Source organism: Salmo salar, chromosome 26 (assembly GCF_965601325.2).
Source record: "Salmo salar chromosome 26, fSalSal1, whole genome shotgun sequence".
In the NCBI taxonomy this organism is placed as follows: domain Eukaryota; kingdom Metazoa; phylum Chordata; class Actinopteri; order Salmoniformes; family Salmonidae; genus Salmo; species Salmo salar.
Window position 1 is genome coordinate 22713991 of NC_138316.1, and position 25506 is coordinate 22739496.

At 40.8% G+C, this 25506-nt stretch overlaps 1 protein-coding gene across 6 annotated transcripts in view; it reads left to right on the forward strand.

Moving 5' to 3' along the window:
* Window positions 1–24328, forward strand: part of LOC106587367 (uncharacterized) — a 48831-nt gene extending 24503 nt beyond the window's left edge. The window contains exons 2-7 of one of the 6 annotated variants that reach the window (XM_082969530.1): window positions 19883–20067; window positions 20165–20234; window positions 20428–20578; window positions 20801–21913; window positions 21974–21996; window positions 22027–24328. In XM_082969530.1, the coding sequence (XP_082825656.1) occupies window positions 19902–20067; window positions 20165–20234; window positions 20428–20578; window positions 20801–21913; window positions 21974–21996; window positions 22027–22048 (1545 nt within the window). In that variant the 5' untranslated portion in view covers window positions 19883–19901 and the 3' untranslated portion in view covers window positions 22049–24328. Of the gene's footprint in view, window positions 1–11778; window positions 12004–19864; window positions 20068–20164; window positions 20235–20427; window positions 20579–20800; window positions 21914–21973 lie in introns of those variants that run through there. The other 5 variants (XM_082969527.1, XM_082969526.1, XM_082969528.1 and 2 more) reach the window with 5 other exon arrangements.
* The last annotated feature ends 1178 nt before the right edge of the window (window positions 24329–25506 follow it).

The window sequence follows — 25506 nt, forward strand, 5'->3', positions numbered from 1 at the left end:
ACGCAGTCTAAGGGTGAACAGGGAGTACAGGAAGGGGCTGAGCACGCAGCCTTGTGGGGCCCCAGTGTTGAGGGTCAGCGAAGTGGAGATCCTACCTTCACCACCTGAAGGCGACCCATCAGAAAGTCCAGGACCCAATAGCACAGGGCGGGGTTGAGACCCAGGGCCTCCAGCTTGGTGATGAGCTTGGAGGGTACTATGGTGTTGAATGCTGAGCTGTAGTCAATGAACAGCATTGTTAGGTATTCCTCTTGTCCAGATGGGATAGGGCAGTGTGCAGTGTGATTGCAATTGCGTCATCTGTGGACCTGTTGGTATGCAAACTGAAGTGGGTCTAGGGTGGCCGGTAAGGTGGAGGTGATATGATCCTTGACTAGTCTCTCAAAGCACTTCATGATGACAGAAGTGAGTGCTACGGGGTGGTAGTCATTTAGTTCAGTTATCTTTGCCTTCTTGGGTACAGGAACAATGGTAGCCATCTTGAAGCATGTGGGGACAACAGACTGGGATAGGGAGCAATTGAATATGTCCGTAAACACACCATCCAGCTGGTCTGGGCACGCTCTGAGGACACGAATAAGGATGCCATCTGGGCCACCAGCCTTGCGAGGGTTAACATGTTTAAATGTTTTACTCACGTCGGCCATGGAGAAGGAGAAGGGGGAGGCGCAGTCCTTGTTAGCGGGCCGCAACGGTGGCACTGTATTATCCTCAAAGCGGGCAAAGAAGGTGTTTAGTTTGTTTGGAAGCGTGATGTCGGTGTCCGTGACGTGGATGGTTTTCTTTTTGTAGTCTGTGATTTCCTGTAGACCCTGTCACATACGTCTTGTGTCTGAGCTGTTGAATTGCGACTCCACCTTGTCCCTGTACCAGCATTTCGCTTGTTTGATTACCTTGCGGAGGGAATAACTACACTGTTTATATTCAGCCATATTCCCCTACCTCATGGTTAAATGCGATGGTTTGCGCTTTCAGTTTTGCGCGAATTCCGCCATCCATCCACGGTTTCTGGTTAGGGTAGGTTTTAATAGTCACAGTGGGTACAACATCTCCAATGCACTATTTATAAACTCACTCACAGAGTCTGGATGAGTTGTAGGGGTTTAATGGCACAGGCAGGCAGCCCCGCCAACAGCGAGTTGCAGTAATCCAGACGGGAGATGACAAGTGCCTGGATTAGGACCTGCGCCGCTTCCTGTGTGAGGCAGGGTCGTACTCTGCGAATGTTGTAGAGCATGAACCTACAGGATCGGGTCACCACCTTGATGTTAGCGGAGAACAACAGGGTGTTGTCCAGGGTCACGCCAAGGCTCTTAGCACTCTGGGAAGAGGACACAATGGAGTTGTCAACCGTGATGGCGAGATCATAGAATGGGAAGTCCTTCCCCGGGAGGAAGAGCAGCTCCGTCTTGCCGAGGTTCAGCTTGAGGTGGTGATCCGTCATCCACACTGATATGTCTGCCAGACATGCAGAGATGCGATTCGCCACCTGGTTATCAGAAGGGGGAAAGGAGAAGATTAATTGTGTGTCATCTGCATAGCAATGATAGGAGAGACCATGTGAGGATATGACAGAGCCAAGTGACTTGGTGTATAGCAAGAATAGGAGAGGGCCGAGAACTGAGCCCTGTGGGACACCAGTGGTGAGAGCATGTGGTGCGGAGACGGATTTTCGCCATGCCACCTGGTAGGAGCGACCTGTCAGGTAGGACGCAGTCTAAGAGTGAGCCGCGCCGGAGATGCCCAACTCGGAGAGGGTGGAGAGGGGGATCTGATGGTTCACAGTATCAAAGGCAGCAGATAGGTCTAGAAGGATGAGAGCAGAGGAGAGAGAGTTAGCTTTAGCAGTGCGGAGAGCCTCCGTGACACAGAGAAGAGCAGTCTCAGTTGAATGACCAGTCTTGAAACCTGACTGATTTGGATCAAGAAGGTCATTCTGAGAGAGATGGCAAGAGAGCTGGCCAAGGACGGCACGCTCAAGAGTTTTGGAGAGAAAAGAAAGAAGGGATACTGGTCTGTAGTTGTTGACATCGGAGGGATCGAGTGTAGGTTTCTTGAGAAGGGGTGCAACTCTCGCTCTCTTGAAGACGGAAGGGACGTAGCCAGCGGTCAAGGATGAGTTGATGAGCGAGGTGAGGTAAGGGAGAAGGTCTCCGGAAATGGTCTGGAGAAGAGAGGAGGGAATAGGGTCAAGCGGGCAGGTTGTTGGGCGGCCGGCCGTCACAAGTCGCAAGATTTCATCTGGAGAGAGAGAGGAGAAAGAGGTCAAAGCATAGGGTAGGGCAAAGTGAACAGGACCAGCGGTGTCGTTTGACTTAAGAAACGAGAATCGGATGTCGTCGACCTTCTTTTCAAAATGGTTGACAAAGTCATCCACAGACAGGGAGGAGGGGGCGGGGGGGGGATTCAGGAGGGAGGAGAAGGTGGCAAAGAGCTTCCTAGGGTTAGAGGCAGATGCTTGGAATTTAGAGTGGTAGAAAGTGGCTTTAGCAGCAGAAACAGAGGAAGAAAATGTGGACAGGAGGGAGTGAAAAGATGCCAGGTCCGCAGGGAGGCTAGTTTTCCTCCATTTCCGCTCGGCTGCCCGGAGCCCTGTTCTGTGAGCTCGCAATGAGTCGTCAAGCCACGGAGCAGGAGGGGAGGACCGAGCCGGCCGGGAGGAAAGGGACATAGACAGTCAAAGGATGCAGAAAGGGAGGAGAGGAGGGTTGAGGAGGCAGAATCAGGAGATTGGTTGGAGAAGGATTGAGCAGAGGGAAGAGATGATAGGATGGAAGAGGAGAGAGTAGCAGGAGAGAAAGAGCGAAGGTTGCGACGGCGCAATACCATCTGAGAAGGGGCAGAGTGAGTAGTGTTGGAGGAGAGCGAGAGGGAAAAGGATACAAGGTAGTGGTCGGAGACTTGGAGGGGATTTGCAGTGAGATTAGTAGAAGAACAGCATCTAGTAAAGATGAGGTCAAGCGTATTGCCTGCCTTGTGAGTAGGGGGGGATGGTGAGAGGGTGAGGTCAAAAGAGGAGAGGAGTGGAAAGAAGGAGGCAGAGAGGAATGAGTCAAAGGTAGACGTAGGGAGGTTAAAGTCACCCAGAATTGTGAGGGGTGAGCCGTCCTCAGGAAAGGAACTTATCAAGGCGTCAAGCTCATTGATGAACTCTCCAAGGGAACCTGGAGGGCGATAAATGATAAGGATGTTAAAACCTCTTACATCTAGACGTTCCGCTAGCGGAACACCTGCTCCAATATCCAATGATAGGCGTGGCGCGAATTACAAATTCCTCAAAAATTCAAAAACTTCAATTTTTCAAACATATGACTATTTCACAGCATTTTAAAGATAAGACTCTCCTTTATCTAACCACACTGTCCGATTTCAAAAAGGCTTTACAACGAAAGCAAAACATTAGATTATGTCAGCAGAGTACCAAGCCAGAAATAATCAGACACCCATTTTTCAAGCTAGCATATAATGACACAAAAACCCAGAAGACAGCTAAATGCAGCACTAACCTTTGATGATCTTCATCAGATGACAACCCTAGGACATTATGTTATACAATACATGCATGTTTTGTTCAATCAAGTTCATATTTATATCAAAAACCAGCTTTTTACATTAGCATGTGACGTTCAGAACTAGCATACTTCCGGCGAATTCACTAAGAATTTACTAAATTACTCACGATAAACGTTCACAAAAAGCATAACAATTATTTTAAGAATTATAGATACAGAACTCCTCTATGCACTCGATATGTCCGATTTTAAAATAGCTTTTTGGTGAAAGCACATTTTGCAATATTCTAAGTACATAGCCCAGGCATCACGGGCTAGCTATTTAGACACCCGGCAAGTTTAGCACTCACCAATATCAGGTTTACTATTATAAAAGTTTGATTAGCTTTTGTTGTCTTCGTCAGAATGCACTCCCAGGACTGCTACTTCAATAACAAATGTTGGTTTGGTCCAAAATAATCCATCGTTATATCCGAATAGCGGCGTTTTGTTCGTGCGTCCCAGACACTATCTGAAATGGTAAATCAGGGTCGTGCGCATGGCGCAATTCGTGACAAAAAAAATCTAAATATTCCATTACCGTACTTCGAAGCATGTCAACCGCTGTTTAAAATCCATTTTTATGCCATTTTTCTCGTAAAAAAGCGATAATATTCCGACCGGGAATCTCCTTTTAGCTAAACAGAGGAAAGTAAACAAAGCTTTCGGTTGACGCGGGCACGAGACTGAGTCTCACAGTACTGTAACCAGCCACTACCCAAACGCGCTACTTTTTTTCAGCCAGAGCCTGCAAAGCCACGATTCAGCTTTTTACCGCCTTCTGAGACCCTATGGCAGCCGTAGGAAGTGTCACGGGACAGCTAAGATCCCCACTCTTCAATAAACAGAGACAAGAAGAACGACACCTTGTCAGACAGGCCACTTCCTGCCTGAAACCTTGTCAGGTTTTTGCCTGCCAAATGAGTTCTGTTATACTCACAGACACCATTCAAACAGTTTTAAAAACTTTAGGGTGTTTTCTATCCATATGTAATAAGTATATGCATATTCTAGTTACTGGGTAGGAGTGGTAACCAGATTAAATCGGGTACGTTTTTTATCCAGCCGTGAAAATACTGCCCCCTAGCCATAACAGGTTAAGCTTTAATGGGCTAGTGACTGTGACAGCATGGAATTCAAAGAAGGAGATAGACAGATGGGTCAGGGGAGAAAGAGAGAATGTCCACTTGGGAGAGATGAGGATTCCAGTGCCACCACCCCGCTGACCAGATGCTCTCGGGGTATGCGAGAACACGTGGTCAGACGAAGAGAGAGCAGTAGGAGTAGCAGTGTTTTCTGTGGTAATCCATGTTTCCGTCAGCGCCAAGAAGTCGAGGGACTGGAGGGTAGCATAGGCTGAGATGAACTCTGCCTTGTTGTCCGCAGACCGGCAGTTCCAGAGGCTGCCGGAGACCTGGAATTACACGTGGGTCGTGCGCGCTGGGACCACCAGGTTAGAGTGGCAGCAGCCATGCGGTGTGAAGCGTTTGTGTAAGCTTACGTTGCAAAAATCTTATTGACTAAAAACGATACAGTACTGCTAGCTGGTAGAGTTTGCTAGCTAGCAGTGGCTGCGTTTACCTTTATCTTTTATCTTTGATACAGAGACAACTATGTAGCTATGTAGCTAGCTAACATTACACTAATCAAAACGTTCCGTTGTAATGTATTTAGTTTCTACAGTACTGCTAGTTGGTAAAATTGGTAAAGTTGGCTAGCTAGCAGTGGCTGTGGTGTTGTGGTGTTGACGCCGTTTGGAAAACGGCGCGAACGAACGAACGAATACAGCTGGCTAGCTAACCTTGTTAGTTTCTCAAAGTTAGTTTCTCAAAGCTACACCTACACCTTTAGCTACACCTTTATCCTTGATACAAAGACAACTATGTAGCTAGCTAGCTAACACTACACTAATCAAATCGTTCCGTTGTAATGTAATGTAATGAAATGTAATATTACCCGCGGAGCGAAGTACAGTGAAGTACAGCACGACTACTCACTCCAGCGCGACTACTCGGGAGCGGTGGTCGGTGAGCATGTCTACGGAGCCTGACCAGGAGGCTGCTCCATCTGCCCCATCTGCGGCACCGTTGTTTTGGGTTGGCTTCTGGGATTAGATCCATTGTGCTGGGTGGTGGTCCGAACAGAGGATCCGCTTTCGGTAAAGTCATATTCCTGGTCGTAATGTTGGTAAATTGACATCGCTCTTATATCCAATAGTTCTTCCCGGCTGTATGTAATAAGATTAAAGATTTCCTGGGGTAACAGTGTAAGAAATAATACATAAAAAAACAAAATACTGCGTAGTTTCCTAAGAACTCGAAGCGAGACAACCATCTCTGTCAGCGTCATCTTGCAACTTTGAGGTTTGAGGTGGAGATCAAAGGAATGCAGGTGTGGTGGAGGTGTGTCTACAGATAGTCTGTATTCTACGCTGTTTTTAAAAACTTTATTCCCTCATAATTCCACCCCCATTATGCATGATAAAACTAATAAGGTAGAGCAAGTTGTCGGTTCCAAGTGGAACAACATCTACTTTATTTTGTCCAACAGAAATAATACCATTCTCCATGCACTGTCATTTACAAATTGATTAGAGCTAGGTGAATGAGTAATCCGTTTGGATAATGGGATTGTAATTATAAATGACAATTGTTTTAGATCTCTTACCTTATGATTGCTGGAGACAAAATGTGAAACAAGTCATATGGCAGAAAACTGAACCATATCAACATATCACCTCTTCCACAGTGAAGTTTATGAAATGCTGGCCTTGCAGGGATGACATTTGGAGACCCAAGTTATAGGCTTCTGTAACCAAGCACAAATGACAATATGGTGCCAAACCTACCAAGTTGATTTATGATTTCTAGAATGTTGTAATTATACATTTGTCTAATCTTCAAATCTTTCATAGATTGAACAATTGATTATGGCAACATTCAGGATGAATCAAACCACTGTATTTTTATTCACCAATATATTTAGTATGTAAAGGCTCGCTTAACCTATTTTTTATTATTATTTATGAATACTTTCCTAACCCTAAATAATATACAATATCAGATAATTTTTTAATCGACAAATTGGGTCTGAAAAAGTAACGAAAATGCATGTATTGACATGGCTTTCTTTCATTAATCCCTAATATTCTGAACCGTTCTGTCCATATATTCTGGTAAGTCTGTCGAAAATTCGAATTAAAGTTGAGCTGACAGCCATTTGCACTGTTTCGCTATGGCTGTAGTCAATAATCTAGCAAAAGGGCAATATTTCATTAATCTAGCTACAACCTTTGGCTTTCACCTGGAATTGTTCATTTATGTCTGAGGAAAAAAACACTTTTCAACCCACATGATCTAGTACACAACTAAAGTATAATAAAACATATAGAAATAAAAAAATTGGGAATGAAGTATTTCTGTCTGTAATAAAGCCCTTTTATGCGGAAAAAATATTATTCTGGTTGGCTGGGCATGGCTGCCAAGTGGGTGGGCCTATGCCCTCCAAGGCCCACCCAATGCTGCACCCCTGCCCAATCATGTGAAATCCATAGTATATTTAGATCTGCCTGCTCTAGATAATTTCAGCGATTGCTTTGCCATGTCTGTGCTATGAAGCAGTCCAGCTGGATAAATGTTTTACTAAGGACTGCTCCTTTGACATGATGTCGCATTCAGTAAGTATAAGTAAAGATACCTTAATAGAAAATTACTCAAGAAAAGTGAGTCACCCAGTAAAATACTAATTGAGTAAAAGTCTGAAAGTATTTGGTTTTAAATATACTTAAGTATCAAAAGTAAATGTAATTGCTAAAATATACGTAAGTATTGAAAGTAAAAATATAAATCATTTCAAATTCCCTATATTAAACAAACCAGATGGCACGATTTGTTTTTATTTATTTACGGATAACCAGGAGCACACTCCAACACAGACATAATTTGCAATCAAAGCATTTGTGTTTAGTGAGTCCGCCAATTCAGAGGCAATAGGGATGATCAGGGATGTTCTCTTGATAAGTGCGTGAACTGGACCATTTTCCTGTCATGCTAGCCATTCAAAATGCAACAAGTACTTTTGAGTTTCATGGAAAATATATAGAGTAAAAAGTACATTATTTTATTTAGGAATGTAGTGAAGTAAAAGTACAAGTTGTCAAAAATATAAATAGTACAGTACAGATACCCCAAAAAGCTACTTAAGTAGTACTGTCACGTCCTGACCAGTAAAGGGGGTTATTTGTTATTGTAGTTTGGTCAGGGCGTGGCAGGGGGTGTTTGTTTTATGTGTTTCAGGGTTTTTGGGTTATGTTCTATGTTAGTATATTTCTATGTTTGTTCTAGTATGTCTATTTCTATGTTTAAGTTTATTGGGTTGACCTTCAATTGGAGGCAGCTGTTCCTCGTTGCCTCTAATTGAAGGTCCTATTTAGTAGGGGTGTTTTTTTCCTGTGTTTTGTGGGTGGTTGTTTCCTGTTTTGTGTATGTTGCACCTGACGGGACTGTTTATCGTCGTTTTGTTGTTTGAGAGTTAAATAAAAGTAATTATGAGCACGTCGCACGCCGCGTCTTGGTCCCCATTAGACGACAGTCGTTACAAGTACTTTAATGTATTTTTACCTAAGTACTTTACACCACTGGTCGCAGTGAAGTGATATAAATCGATGTGATGATGCAGCCGACCAACAGAGAGAGGTCTGTCTCCTGACTTATAAAACGGTGGGAAATCAATAAAATAAGTAATGTAAACATTTACAATTTTTTTTAAGTAATTCTAGTGCCTGATTTCAGGGACTGTCAGTTTAAGAGGTACACCAATTTAAAGGAATCGCTTTAGATAAATGAAAACCATATTGAATGAAAACTCCATGAGAAAATCTGTTGGCCAGAAAGTGGGAGGGTTTTTGCGCGTATGTCTGAATACCAACTACTGAGAAGTGCGTAGGAAAGGCGTGAGTAGAAAAGTCTGTACGAGGCCCTTATAATGTTTTAAATGTAATATTTGGTCCCATATTCCTAGCACACAATGACTACATCAAGCTTGTGACTATTAACTTGTTGAGTGTATTTGTTTCGGATGTTGTGCCCAACAGAAATGAATGGTAAATAATATCACTTTTATTGTAAAGTTACATTTATTGTAAATAAGAATATAATATGTTTCTGAACACTTCTATGGTAATGTGGAAGCTACCATGAATACGGATAATCCTGAATTAATCGTGAATAATGATGAGTGAAAAAGTTAGAGGGTCGAAGATCATACCCTCAAAACATGCTAACCTCTGATCATGATATGTACGCCCGTTGAAGGAATTTAATATCTTGATGATAATAATCAATAATCAATTCGCCTTGACTAATGCCCAAGGTTTGTAAGACAATGGGTTAAAATAATTAGGCAAGGACTCAGCTTTCTGCAAAAGGTTTCTGTAGCTTTATTCATGAGAACGTTCTGAGGTCAGGATAACAAAACAGTCATTATATAGTTCTTGATTACTTACGCACATGCATTTACACACAATCTGTTGGTGACCTGCATCCCCCATAAACTTCTCACACTGTTTATCACTATCCAGAGCTCAGCCTGTTCTTTTCCCTCAAGGTTAGGAACTCTTTGAAGCTTTTACTCCCTTGACCATCTGCTTCTCTATCTCTCTATACTAATTGCATACACACATTTCTTTCCCTCTCCAGTGGTTCCTGGACTTTCCGGAACTAATCAGACTAATCGATCCCTACATTGATCATTACATTGATTATTCATTAAACCTGCTGTATGACTAATAATTCATCATGGTTTATTGATTCATTTACATTTGTTAGATAATTCTCTTATCAACGCCTCAGTAGCTTTCTCACTCATCATTATTCACAATTCATTCATGATTGTCCGTAATCATAGTAGCATCCACATTAGTGTAGAAGTGTTCAGAAACATATTATATTCTTATTTACAATAAAAGTGACTCCAAAATCACACAATATTATTTACCATTCATTTCTATTAGGCACCACATAATCCAAAACACAACCAAAACAAACTGAAAATGCATCCAACAAGTTTCTATAGTCATTTAGCTTGATGTGGGTAGCCCTGCCGCATGTTGCACAGTTCCTAAGAAACTATTATAGGAGTGGTTTCTTGCTAATCTGGTTTTACATTTCATTGTTAGGTATCTATTTACTGTAGATGACAAGTTACACCTCAGGAAGTGTTTTTCATGTGGGGGTGGGCAGCCCTGCCGCATGATGCACAGTTCCTAAGAAACTATTATAGGAGTGGTTTCTTGCTAATCTGGTTTTACATTTCATTGTTAGGTATCTATTTACTGTAGATGACAAGTTACACCTCAGGAAGTGTTTTTACATTTACATTTTTACATTTACATTTACATTTTAGTCATTTAGCAGACGCTCTTATCCAGAGCGACTTACAAATTGGTGCATTCACCTATAATATCCAGTGGAACAACCACTTTACAATATGTGGGGGTGGGCAGCCCTGCCGCATGATGCACAGTTCCTAAGAAACGATAGGGTGGAGAATCAGACCTCTTGAGACTTGAGAAATGTCATCCATCCACACAAAAGTCCTTCCTCTTCCATCTCTGGTTAACCCATGCCATGACTACTGTTGTTCAGGTTGAATTAATTATATTAAATATGAATTAATGTACAGTATATCTTGTCACATTCTAGCCTATATAGGGGTTAATATTTAAGTGCGTAGCCTAAATGGTCCCAGAAGCATAACAATGACTATGCATCCGGGACCATCCCGAAAGAGACCCTTCTGGCTATGCATCCGATGACCATTCTGGCTATGCATCCGATGACCATTCTAGCTATGCATCCGATGACCATTCTGGCTATGCATCCGATGACCATTCTGGCTATGCTTCCGGGACCATTGTGGCTATGCTTCCGGGACTATTATGGCTATGCTTCCGGGACCGTTGTGGCTATGCTTCCGGGACCATTATGGCTATGCTTCCGGGACCATTATGGCTATGCTTCCGGGACCATTGTGGCTATGCTTCCGGGACCATTATGGCTATGCTTCCGGGACCATTATGGCTATGCTTCCGGGACCATTATGGCTAGATGTGATATCCTCCCCTCATATATAAAAAAGTGGCGTAGTACATGCAATGCTTTATTATAAAGGTCATTTTATTTCACCCTTCCCCCTCGCGGCGAGTCAGCCCCAGGTTTTCAGGGCTGAGCCCTGAATGTTCTGAAACTCTGATGATGCTTCTGTTCAGTATAGTATAGACGGGTTGGTTTTTTAGCAACACAACCAACGCGTGGCAACTATGGGGCAAAACAGATGGGGCTGGATAATATATATATATTTTTTTATGTTTTTTTATTTGGCATTTTTTATGATTATACAGATAACGGGTAGAACAGGTAGAGGGCAGAACACACATGGATCCCCTACCAAGTCAAACCCCCCCCAACCCCCCCATGCTCTATTAGAGCCCCACCCCAAAACTAGACTTAAAGCAGGCATGATATACAATGAGTAATATAATCAAATATTTTTTTTAAAATACAAGAATATTATAAAACAAAAAGTTAAAAAAGAGTAAAAATAATTATACAAATTCTAATTTGGGTTGGTTTATGGAGCTGTGAAATTTTCTGGGTTCATGTCTTCTACAAAGGATAGGAAAGGTTGCCAGATATTATAAAATGTAATTGCAGATCCCCTAACGGAGTAGCTATTTTCTCTAGCTTGAGATGTTGCATAACTTCCTTCCTCCAGCCTAGTGGTTAGAGCGTTGGACTAATAACCGAAGGTTGCAAGATCGAATCCCCGAGCTGACAAGGTACAAATCTGTCGTTCTGCCCCTGAACAAGGCAGTTAACCCACTGTTCCTAGGCCGTCATTGAAAATAAGAATTTGTTCTTAACTGACATGCCTAGTTAAATTTAAAAAAAATTACTTCCTTTATCAAATGGTTAAAAGTAAGAGGAAACCAATCTGCCTCATTAAAACTAAACGTATTCATTAAAATAACCAGTCACACTTTACTGTAATTTTTTCCACAAATGCATGTACTACACTTGCAAATGTAGACAGGCTACTGTGTAATGACACATTATTGTGTGTGTGTGTGTATCATAAAGCTTGGCTTGACATGATTCATGGCCACCAACTTGCTATATCCTGTTTTCCAAAAGTGAAAATGAGATAACTGCAGGGAAGGCTATACAGTATGCCTCTCCCTCTCAGATGCTTCCCTCCACCTATTACGAAAGGAACATAATATGTAGATAGCTTCATTCTTGAGATGTATAAGAGGCCACATCCTATTCTGGGCTTCATAAAGAGGAACCTTCAACAGCTCACATACAGAGCTTCTGCCTCAAAGGACCCATCACTGAAGCATAAATAAAAAAGTAATGTAAAGACAGTGGAGTGATCAGAAGACAATTAGTGGGTAAGACTTTGTTTCAGGTTTTATTGTATATTTACGTATTTGTCTAAATTGACAGGATTGACTATCAGAAACAGGGAATATAGGCCTATATGACAATTTAGCAAAGTATTTTTTTAATGTAATTGTATTGACACTATAGGACTAGGGTAGGGATTCAGTACAAGGCTCAAGCATAAATGTCCTTTAAATGACCTTTACTGTAAATGATCAACTCAACTACATTGCTATGCAATCGGGAAAATGCAATGTTAATAAAATGTTAGTGTTATTACAGCGGCATAAGTGTTGACGGTAATATTAACAAAACGAAATATAAGACTAAGTATTTAAGGGAATATCTAAACACTGCCTTGTTGAATCGACTACAGCCAAGATACCAGTAGGTGGAAAATAATGTTAATTTGTATTCTGATGAAAATATCCCTTTAAAATTGGTATGATGTGTATGTTTGAAACTTATTTGTATTTGAACTCAAGTAGTAGAAAATGTTAAATTCCGGTACTCAGCTCCAGTGAGCTCCTACTCAAGTCAAGCAATGTGAATTTTGACAGTGAAACTACATTTTTAATTTTGGATATACAGCACCTCTAGAAAGTCTACAACCTCTTGGATTTCTTCAAATTTTATTGCGTTACAAAGTAGGATTAAAATGGATTTGATTGACATTTGATTGTCAATGAGCTACACTAAATATTCTGTAATGACAAAGTGGAAAAAAATCTAACATTTTTTGAAAGATTCATGAAAATGTTATAGCTAAAATATAGTAGTTACTTAAGTAGGGGGGAGCTAGATACATAAAATGCTTTTATTTCTAAATGGAAAAACAGATACAGTGCATTCGGAAAGTATTCAGACCCCTTGACTTTTCCACATGTTGTTACATTAATCATCAAATCAAATCAAATGTATTTATATAGCCCTTCGTACATCAGCTGATATTCTCAAAGTGCTGTACAGAAACCCAGCCTAAAACCCCAAACAGCAAGCAAAGCATGTGAAAGAAGCACGGTGGCTAGGAAAAACTCCCTAGGAAAAACTCCCTAGAAAGGCCAAAAACCTAGGGAGAAACCTAGAGAGGAACCAGGCTATAAGGGGTGGCCAGTCCTCTTCTGGCTGTGCAGGGTGGATATTATAACAGAACATGGTCAAAATGTTAAAATGTTAAAATGTTCATAAATGACCAGCATGGTCAAATAATAATAATCATAGTAGTTGTCAAGGGTGCAACAAGCACGTCCGGTGAACAGGTCAGGGTTCCATAGCCGCAGGCAGAACAGTTGAAACTGGAGCAGCAGCACGGCCAGGTGGACTGGGGACAGCAAGGAGTCATCATACCAGGTAGTCCTGAGGCATGGTCCTAGGGCTCAGGTCCTCCGAGAGAAAGACAGAAAGAGAGAAAGAGAGAATTAGAGAGAGCATATTTAAATACACACAGGACACCGGATAAGACAAGAGAAATACTCCAGATGTAACAGACTGACCCTAGCCCCCCGACACATAAACTACTGCAGCATAAATACTGGAGGCTGAGACAGGAGGGATCAGAAGACACTGTGGCCCCATCCGATGATACCCCCGGACAGGCCCAAACAGGCAGGATATAACCCCACCCACTTTGCCAAAGCACAGCCCCCACACCACTAGAGGGATGTCTCCAACCAGCAACTTACCGTCCTAAGACAAGGCCGAGTATAGCCCACAACGATCTCCGCCATGGCACAACCCAAGGGGGGGGCGCCAACCCAGACAGGAAGACCACGTCAGTGACTCAACCCACTCAAGTGACGCACCCCTCCCATGGACGGCATGGAAGAACACCAGTAGGCCAGTGACTCAGCCCCTGTAAAAGGGTTAGAGGCAGAGAATCCCAGTGGAAAGAGGGGAACCGGCAAGGCAGAGACAGCAAGGGCGGTTCGTTGCTCCAGCCTTTCCGTTCACCTTCACACTCCTGGGCCAGACTATACTTAATCATAGGACCTACTGAAGAGATAAGTCTTCAGTAAAGACTTAAAGGTTGAGACTAAGTCTGCGTCTCTCACATTGGTAGGCAGACCATTCCATAAGAATGGAGCTCTATAGGAGAAAGCCCTACCTCCAGCCGTTTGCTTAGAAATTCTAGGGACAATTAGGAGGCCTGCGTCTTGTGACCGTAGCGTACGTGTAGGTATGTACGGCAGGACCAAATCGGAAAGATAGGTAGGAGCAAGCCCATGTAATGCTTTGTAGGTTAGCAGTAAAACCTTGAAATCAGCCCTTGCCTTAACAGGAAGCCAGTGTAGGGAGGCTAGCACTGGAGTAATATGATCACATTTTTGGGTTCTAGTCAGGATTCTAGCAGCCGTATTTAGCACTAACTGAAGTTTATTTAGTGCTTTATCCGGGTAGCCGGAAAGTAGAGCATTGCAGTAGTCCAGCCTAGAAGTAACAAAAGCATGGATTAATTTTTCTGCGTCATTTTTGGACAGAAAATTTCTGATTTTTGCAATGTTACGTAGATGGAAAAAAGCTGTCCTTGAAACAGTCTTGATATGTTCTTCAAAAGAGAGATCAGGGTCCAGAGTAACGCCGAGGTCCTTCACAGTTTTATTTGAGACGACTGTACAACCATCCAGATTAATTGTCAGATTCAACAGAAGATCTCTTTGTTTCTTGGGACCTAGAACAAGCATCTCTGTTTTGTCTGAGTTTAAAAGTAGAAAGTTTGCAGCCATCCACTTCTTTATTGCTTAAACACAGGCTTCTAGCGAGGGCAATTTTGGGGCTTCACCATGTTTCATTGAAATGTACAGCTGTGTGTCGTCCGCATAGCAGTGAAATTTAACATTATGTTTTCGAATGACATCCCCAAGAGGTAAAATATATAGTGAAAACAATAGTGGTCCTAAAACGGAACCTTGAGGAACACCAAAATTTACAATTGATTTGTCAGAGGACAAACCATTCACAGAGACAAACTGATATCTTTCCGACAGATAAGATCTAAACCAGGCCAGAACTTGTCCATGTAGACCAATTTGGGTTTCCAATCTCTCCAAAAGAATGTGGTGATCGATGGTATCAAAAGCGGCACTAAGATCTAGGAGCACGAGGACAGATGCAGAGCCTCGGTCTGACGTCATTAAAAGGTCATTTACCACCTTCACAAGTGCAGTCTCAGTGCTATGATGGGGTCTAAAACCAGACTGAAGCGTTTCGTATACATTGTTTGTCTTCAGGAAGGCAGTGAGTTGCTGTGCAACAGCTTTTTCAAAACATTTTGAGAGGAATGGAAGATTCGATATAGGCCGATAGTTTTTTATAATTTCTGGATCAAGATTCGGCTTTTTCAAGAGAGGCTTTATTACTGCCACTTTTAGTGAGCTTGGTACACATCCGGTGGATAGAGAGCCGTTTATTATGTTCAACATAGGAGGGCCAAGCACAGGAAGCAGCTCTTTCAGTAGTTTAGTTGGAATAGGGTCCAGTATGCAGCTTGAGGGTTTGGAGGCCATGATTATTTTCATCATTGCGTCAAGAGATATAGTACTAAAACACTTTAGTATCTCCCTTGATCCTAGGTCCTGGCAGAGTTGTGCAGACTCAGGACAATGGAGCTTTGGAGGAATACCCAGATTTAAAGAGGAGTCTGTAATTTGCTTTCTAATGATCATGATCTTTTCCTCAAAGAAGTTCATAAATGTATTACTGCTGAAGTGAAAGCCATCCTCCATTTGCGAAGGCTGCTTTTTAGTTAGCTTTGCGACAGTATCAAAAAGAAATTTCGGATTGTTCTTATTTTCCTCAATTAAGTTGGAAAAATAGGATGATCGAGCAGCAGTAAGGGCTCTTCGATACTGCACGGTACTGTCTTTCCAAGCTAGTCGGAAGACTTCCAGTTTGGTGTGGCGCCATTTCCGTTCCAATTTTCTGGAAGCTTGCTTCAGAGCTCGTGTATTTTCTGTATACCAGGGAGCTAGTTTCTTATGACAGATGTTTTTAGTTTTTAGGGGTGCAACTGCATCTAGGGTATTGCGCAAGGTTAAATTGAGTTCCTCGGTTAGGTGGTTAACTGATTTTTGTCCTCTGACGTCCTTGGGTAGGCAGAGGCAGTCTGGAATTGTCTGAGAATTTATAGCACGACTTTTAATGCTCCTTGGTTGGGGTCTGAGCAGATTATTTGTTGCAATTGCAAACGTAATAAAATGGTGGTCCGATAGTCCAGGATTATGAGGAAAAACATTTAGATCCACAACATTTATTCCATGGGACAAAACTAGGTCCAGAGTATGACTGTGGCAGTGAGTAGGTCCAGAGACATGTTGGACAAAACCCACTGAGTCGATGATGGCTCCGAAAGCCTTTTGGAGTGGGTCTGTGGACTTTTCCATGTGAATGTTAAAGTCACCAAAAATTAGAATATTATCTGCTATGACTACAAGATCCGATAGGAATTCAGGGAACTCAGTGAGGAACACTGCATATGGCCCAGGAGGCCTATAAACAGTAGCTATAAAAAGTGAGTGAGTAGGCTGCATAGATTTCATGACTAGAAGCTCAAAAGACGAAAACGTCATTGTTGTATTTTTTTTTGTAAATTGAAATTTGCTATCGTAAATGTTAGCAACACCTCCGCCTTTGCCGGATGCACGGGGGGTATGGTCACTAATGTAACCAGGGGGTGAGGCCTCATTTAACACAGTAAATTCATCCTTATTCTAAATTGATACAAACTTGTTTTTACTGTGTGTAGATTGATGAGGGAAAAAAACACATTTAATCAATTTTAGAATAATACCCCATAATGACAAAGCAAAAACATTAGTATTTAAAATAAATAACGGAAATATCACATTTACATACATACTCAGACCGTTTACTCACTACTTTGTTAAACCGCCGCGTCGAGTCTTCTTGGGTATGACGCTATAAGCTTGGCACACCTGTATTTGGGGAGTTTCTCCCATTCTTCTCTACAGATCCTCTCAAGTTCTGTCAGGTTGGATGGGGAGCGTCGCTGCACAGCTATTTTCAGGTCTCTCCAGAGATGTAATATCGGGTTTAAGTCCAGGCTCTGGCTGGGCCACTCAAGGACATTCAGAGACTTGTCCTGAAGCCACTCCTGCGTGGTCTTGGCTGTGTGCTTAGGGTCGTTGTCCTGTTGGAAGGTGAACCTTCACCCCAGTCTGAGGTCCTGAGTGTTCTGGAGCAGGTTTTCATCAAGGATCTCTCTGTACTTTGCTCCGCTCATCTTTCCCTCGATCCTGACTAGTCTCCCAGTCCCTGCCGCTGAAAAACATCCCCACAGCATGATGCTGCCACCACTATGCTTCACCGTAGGGATGGTGCCAGGTTTCCTCCAGACGTGACGCTTGGCATTCTGGCCAAAGAGTTCAATCTTGGTTTCATCAGACCAGAGAATCTGGTCTGATAGTCCTTTAGGTGTCTTTTGGTCAAACTCCAAGCGGGCTGTCATGTGCCTTTTACTGAGGAGTGGCTTACGTCTGGCCGCTCTACCATAAAGGCCTGATTGGTGGAGTGCTGCAGAGATGGTTTCCCTTCTGGAAGGTTCTCCCATCTCCACAGAGGAACTCTATAGCTCTGTCAGAGTGATCATTGGGTTCTTGGTCACCTCCCTGACCAAGGCCATTCTTCCCCGGTTGCTCAGTTTGGAGAGGCGGCCAGCTCTAGGAAGAGTCTTGGTGGTTCCAAACTTCTGTAATTGAAGAATGATGGAGGCCATTGTGTTCTTGGGGACCTTCAATGCTGCAGAAATGTATTGGTACCCTTCCCTAAATCTGTGCCTCAACACAATCCTGTCTCGGAGCTCTACGGACAATTCCTTTGACCTCATGGCTTGGTGTTTGCTCTGACATGCACTGCCAACTGTAGAACCTTATATAGACAGGTGTGTGCCTTTTCAAATTATGTCCAATCAATTGAATTTACCACAAGTGGAATCCAATCAAGTTGTGGAAACATCTCAAGGATGATCAATGGAAACAGGATGCATCTGAGCTCAATTTCGAGTCTCATAGCAAAGGGTCTGAATACTTAAGTAAATAAGGTATTTCTGTTTATTATTTAATACATTTTCGCTTTGTCATTATGGGGTATTGTCTGTAGATTGATGAGGATTTTTTTTATTTGATCCATTTTAGAATAAGGCTGTAATGTAACAGAATGTGGAAAAAGTGAACGGGTCTGAATACTGTCTGAACTATACATATCATGATGTTGTCACGTCCTGACCATAGAAGCTTTTATTTTCTATGGTAGAGTAGGTCAGGGCGTGACTGGGGGGTTGTTCTAGTTTATATTTTCTATGTGGGGTTCTAGGTTCATTTTCTATGTTGGTGATTTGTACAGTATGATTCCCAATTAGAGGCAACTGGTTATCGTTGTCTCTAATTGGGGATCATACTTAAGTAGCGTTGTCACGTTCGTCGTATGGAGTGGACCAAAACGCAGCGGGAACGTGCAAACTCATCTTCTTTTATTGAAGGAACGTGAACACAAAACAAAATAACAAACAATGACGACGAAGACAGTCCTGTCAGGCTCAACGCTAAACACGGAACTACCCACAAATCCCATAGAAAAAACACCCCTATTAAATAGGACCTTCAATTAGAGGCAACGAGGAACAGCTGTCTCCAATTGAAGGTCAACCCAAAAAACTAAACATAGAAATAGAAAACTAGAACGAACATAGAAATACACTAACATAGAACATTACCCCCCCCCCCCAAAAAAAAAAACCCCACACTAAACAAACACCCCCCTGCCACGCCCTGACCAAACTACAGTAACAAACAACCCCTTTTACTGGTCAGGACGTGACAAGCGTTTTTTCCACCTGTGGGTTATGGGATATTGTTTATGTTTAGTTGCCTGTTAGCACTGCATTGTTGTCACGGTTCGGTTATTCTTTATTTGTTTTGTATTTGCTTAAGTTTCACTTTATTCATTAAAATGATGTGGAACTCTACGTACGCTGCACCTTGGTCCGACCATTATTACAAACAACGTGACAGATGTCTGTACGTGCTGTTCAAGGAGTAATATCTTATTGGTTGATTGGTTTGTTCATTTACACTAGTTCAACTAATCTGCCATTAGTGGAAGGTTGCCAATCTAATTGTTTCTGAAAATAATCCCTTTCTGATATCTGTATTTAAATATGTTTTAATTTTTTATTTTAAGTAGTCCCTTATTGCTGTCTGTATTAAAATAAAGTATTAGTAATTACCCCCAAATGATAGTCAACTTTTTTAGTTCCACAAATAATATTTGGAACCATAGTTATCCAAAATGTGCTCACAACAATACTTCCTCATGTTGTACAGTAAATAACAAACCACAGCAGTGATGCAGGTGTTTTCTTGCGAACATATTCGAAAAGGAAGATGGGTCTCTAATGAAATATTCAACATGGTGGAGGAATGTTGGTGACCTGCAACACAACACAAGTCCCACAGGGAAACTGCTGGGTTAGATTGCTGAGAACATCAACAGATATGTATTTTTAGATGGGCCTAATCTTATCTCCATCTTTAGAGGTATTAGGAGAAAAACCTTCATCTGAATAATTTAGTTTCACTAAGAAACAAGGAAATAGTGAATGTGTTAATCAATATCTTCATCAAATGTAGTATGCTATTCTAAGCTCTAGTATAATCTCGATCAACATTCAAGTATCAATGAAGTATGGTTGGATTTATAAAATGCCTATAACCTGTAATGAAATGAGAATCCATTCTCAGAAACAGGAAAGTGCAAAAAAATATTACTGTTTACAATTATTTAGCAAATTAAGAAGATTTATGAAATGGAGATGTATTGCACATATCATTTGATTTGATCCTTTCCTCCTCTGAGTCTTGTGCTTTCATACAGTAGGTTTGTCTGAGACATCATGGAGGGTAATAACAGACAACAGAGAGAAAGATCAGAAGAAAGATCCCCAGAGACGTCGCCTATGATGGTTCCGGCAACCCAACCACGCTCCTCAATGTTCTCCTGCTGTTTGTGGATGGCATCTGATGAACCTGTAGACGTCCCAGCGAGTAATGTAACACAAGGTGAGAAGAGAATGGTTTATCACTACACATTCAATCGAACTAACTCTACCACCTTCCCAAAATGCTCTGTCTCTGAATAGCCTGTTTCTCCCCTCAGACCCTATTGTGAAGCCGCCCACCAGACAGTCTCATGTCAACAACCCAGACACCAGCGAACGCATAATACGGTAGGGAGATTGGGGATAGTGAGGACACCATTTGGTGAAAATGACTCATGAAGGGAGTTTTGGAGGAAAACATTTGGGTGATGGGGGTGGCATAGTCCTATCAAAGTACGTTTTCCTATTACTGGTAGCTATGTTATAACTTGCTATAACTTTCTTTTTTTTAACCATGATTTATTTCTGTTTTGTTCTGCAGTTTGGAGAATACTGAGCTGCAAGTATTGTCCGCTGGTGCCAAGAGGTCGAACAACACCCCACTGCCAGGGCAGCCAGGGCACTCTAATACGAAGAAGGATACAAGAGGGGACCAAGATGGAAGGAACAAGCTCAACCAGGGGTCCAGTCAGGTGAGCCAACAACAGTGTCATTGTAATAGAAAAACATCAGGGATCAAATATATGAAATCTGAAATATACAGTGAAATATATAGTGAGAGGTCAATGAGCTTCAGTTTAAATCTGTCCTCTCCAAGGGATTCTGCAAATTTCTAACAGTGACCTTTAACCAAAAGTATGATCATTTTCTAACCTTACATGGTTTGTTTTTGTTGTTTCTCCTAACAAACCCAGAACCAGAACCAGGATCAAAAGATCAAGTTTCTGATCAATGTGCCCATGTGGGTCCCACTACTTGACAACAACCGAACACAGGAACAAATCCAGTTGCAGTTGGTTCAAAACTTACTGACGTTGTTGGAGGGTACAGGCTTTAAGGAGGAAGATAAGGAGCACCTGGAAGATGTGGCCATCATCATTGGCCTCAATGGCAAAGATTCTCCTGAGCTCAGGAAGCAGCTGTCAATGCTGATGAACATGAAGGAGAAGACAGTATTGAAGTTTAAAAAGATTTCATTTACCTGGGGACCCAAGGGTGACATTAAATATGAGGACAGTATAAATAAAAAAAAAGATACACCATATACGGATATCAGAGAATATCTAAAAGATCATGAAGAAACTAAACAGCTTGTTAGAGAGTTGAGAGGACAGGATCCTGACGCTCTGATCTATTTCAGTTGTATTGATGCTGATACTGTAAGCTTTAACCAAGTGTACAGCTCTTATTTAGAGATAGTCAGAAAGCACTGTAACACTCACTCTGGCATCCCACCAACGGTGATGTCAACAGGCTATGAGTTTCCTGAAGGGGATTTTAAGAAGCCAAGCCAGGTTGACAGAATGACTCGAATTCAGACAGCAAAACACTTTCCTCTAGGGACATACTATCCAGAGCCCAACTTCTGTGTTTTACTCCTAAAGGGGGAGGACACACTAACAGAGAGCTTTCTTGGAAAAGGCAAAACAATGGAGTCGCCAAAATGTATCAAAAAAGTTAAGGACCGTGACGAATTCATAGCAGTCTTTACCGCTGACAATCCCATAATTACCTCTGTTCCAGCAAGGTGTAAAGTAAATAAGGATGGCCTGACAACTGCGCAATCACATTATAATCCTAGAGTCTGGGCAACAAGTGCAAACATCCATGGTGAGATAAAGAGTAAACTAAAGGGGAGAGGAAGTTCTGGTAAAACAAGAGGATTCTTGATGGAACTGTTGACTTGTCCAGATGAGGAATTTGAGAACAAGTGTAAAGAACTTCCTGTGGTAAAAGATGATGCATTTCAGAAACTGTGTGAGGCAGCTGCTGAGGTCCGAGAATACAGAAAGAAAGTGAGGGAGGATGAGAACCAACAGGATGAGAGCAGGCAGGCAGAGAGCAGGCAGGCAGGGAGCAGGCAGGCAGAGAGCAGGCAGGCAGGGAGCAGGCAGGCAGGGAGCAGGCAGGCAGAGAGCAGAGCAAAACAACCAGAGATGTAACACATATGTACTAATGGAAGCTCTAAAGCCTAGACTTATGTTGACATAAAAATCTGAAACCTTACTTTTGTCGCAACTTTTATTTTGCCGTAATGTATTGAGGCACTGTTATTGTTTGTACGCTGGGGACTTTTATTTTGAAAGCGATAGTATTCCCAGAGGCACCTTTGAGAGAGTGTTGAGAAAAAGACAGAGTGGATGCTGATGACTGCTTGGCTGGATCTCTTGGTCCAGAGACATTCAACTACATATAATAGTTTTCCATTGTAACCAGTGTTTTATTTTTACTGTCAATCCACAAGTCCTCTGTTGGAGGAAGTGTTTAATATCTACAAGCAGAAATAAGGGTGATACAAATCTATCCAATCCAGAATGAGAATGTCATATCCTAACAAGACATAAACTCAAATGTTGCTAAATGACCTTATGACTGGATGAATCTCTAGTCATACACAACTATGGGTGTAACCAATTGTGCCAGAATATTCACCAGACATCAGCTTTCATGGTGTAGAGGTGAGGAGTGATATACAGTATAAAACAATTAGGATTGATAATAAGTTAGCCAGGACACCAGGGTTTCACCACTTACTGGTCACAATAAGTACCATGGAATCTTTAATGACCACAGTCAGGACATCCGTTTAATGTCCCATCTGAAAGGCTGCACCTTACGCAGGGCAATGTCCCTGTCTCTGCCCCTGGGCATTGGGAACTCTTTAGACCAGAGGGAAGAGTGCCCCCTACTGGCCCTCCAACACCACTTCCATCCTACTGTGTACATATTTGTTGTGTCCAATATAATTGCTCCATTCAATCCATAGCACTAAAGAGCTGCGCTATAGTGTGATTGAAATGTAAAGGTCATTTCCGATTGAGTCGATATATGCAGCGTTTACCGTGAATGCAGTCTCTGCAAACATGGGAACATTGCTTTTAAATTGAAATGGCTGTTTTCCATTTGAACATGTATGTAGGGTAGATAGGGTTTGATGGAAGAGTAGAGAAACTTATCTGACTGTGACAGCATGACTGCCCTTCAGGCTGTGATGAGATTCATATGAACTTTATCACTGAATGCTTTGTTGTGAACCTTTTAGTTTTAATCATAATTAATAAAGAGTTATTGATATAATACAGTGATATATAGCATGAATGGAAAACACCTTTCAGTTTGAACTAATCATAATGCCAGGCCAGAACTAACCATTTTATAAAACTATATAAAGCTATGCTATGTAATGGGAAGATTCGACCTTGTAGAGTCCTCCTATACTAACACTTGTGGTTAAGTACCGTAACAATGTGAACCTACACTGTCATTTCATAACCATCCATGTATATTCTAACTATCATTATAACTATCACATGTATATTCTAACTATCATTATAACTATCACATGTATGTTCTAACTATCATTATAACTATCACATGTATATTCTAACTATCATTATAACTATCACATGTACATTCTAACTATCATTATAACTACCACATGTATGTTCTAACTATCATTATAACTATCACATGTATATTCTAACTATCATTATAACTATCACATGTATATTCTAACTATCATTATAACTATCACATGTATATTCTAACTATCTTTATAACCATCACATGTATATTCTAACTATCATTATAACCATCACATGTATATTCTAACTATCATTATAACTATCACATGTATGTTCTAACTATCATTATAACTATCACATGTATATTCTAACTATCATTATAACCATCACATGTATGTTCTAACTATCATTATAACTATCTCATGTATGTTCTAACTATCATTATAACATCACATGTATGTTCTAACTATCATTATAACTATCACATGTATATTTGATAAGAGAATTATATAATAAAGGTAAATGAATCAATAAACCATGATTAATTATTAGTCATACAGCAGGGTTAATGAATAATCAATGTAATGATCAATGTAGGGATCGATTAGTCTGATTAGTTCCGGAAAGTCCAGGAACCACTGGAGAGGGAAAGAAATGTGTGTATGCAATTAGTATAGAGAGATAGAGGGGCAGATGGTCAAGTGAGTAAATCCTCAGAGAGTTCCTAACCTTGAAGGAAAGGAACAGGCTGAGCCAGAAGGTGATAAACAGTGTGAGAAGTTTATGGGGGTTGCAGGTCACCAACAGATTGTGTGTAAATGCATGTGCGTAAGTAATCAAGAACTATATAATGACTGTTTTGTTATCCTGATGGCAGAACGTTCTCATGAATAAAGCTACAGAAACCTTTTGCAGAAAGCTGAGTCCTTGCCTAATTATTTTAACCCATTGTCTTACAAACCTTGGGCATTAGTCAAGGCGAATTGATTATTGATTATTATCATCGAGATATAAAATTCCTTTAACAATATTCTAACTATCATTATAACCATCACATGTATGTTCTAACTATCATTATAACTATCACATGTATATTCTAACTATCATTATAACTATCACATGTATGTTCTAACTATCATTATAACTATCACATGTATATTCTAACTATCATTATAACTATCACATGTATATTCTAACTATCATTATAACATCACATGTATGTTCTATCATTATAACTATTACATGTATATTCTAACTATCATTATAACTATCACATGTATTTCTAACTATCATTCTAACTATCACATGTATGTTCTAACTATCATTATAACTATCACATGTATGATCTAACTATCATTATAACCATCACATGTATATTCTAACTATCATTATAACTATCACATGTATATTCTAACTATCATTATAACCATCACATGTATATTCTAACTATCATTATAACTATCACATGTATGTTCTAACTATCATTATAACCATCACATGTATATTCTAACTATCATTATAACCATCACATGTATGTTCTAACTATCATTATAACTATCACATGTATATTCTAACTATCATTCTAACTATCACATGTATGTTCTAACTATCATTATAACTATCACATGTATATTCTAACTATCATTATAACCATCACATGTATGTTCTAACTATCATTATAACTATCACATGTATGTTCTAACTATCATTATAACCATCACATGTATATTCTAACTATCATTATAACCATCACATGTATATTCTAACTATCATTATAACTATCACATGTATATTCTAACCATCATTATAACTATCACATGTATGTTCTAACTATCATTATAACCATCACATGTATGTTCTAACTATCATTATAACTATCACATGTATGATCTCTATCATTATAACCATCACATGTATATTCTAACTATCATTATAACCATCACATGTATGTTCTAACTATCATTATAACCATCACATGTATATTCTAACTATCATTATAACCATCACATGTATTTCTAACTATCATTATAACCATCACATGTATATTCTAACTATCATAACTATCACGACTATCACCTGTATATTCTAACTATCAT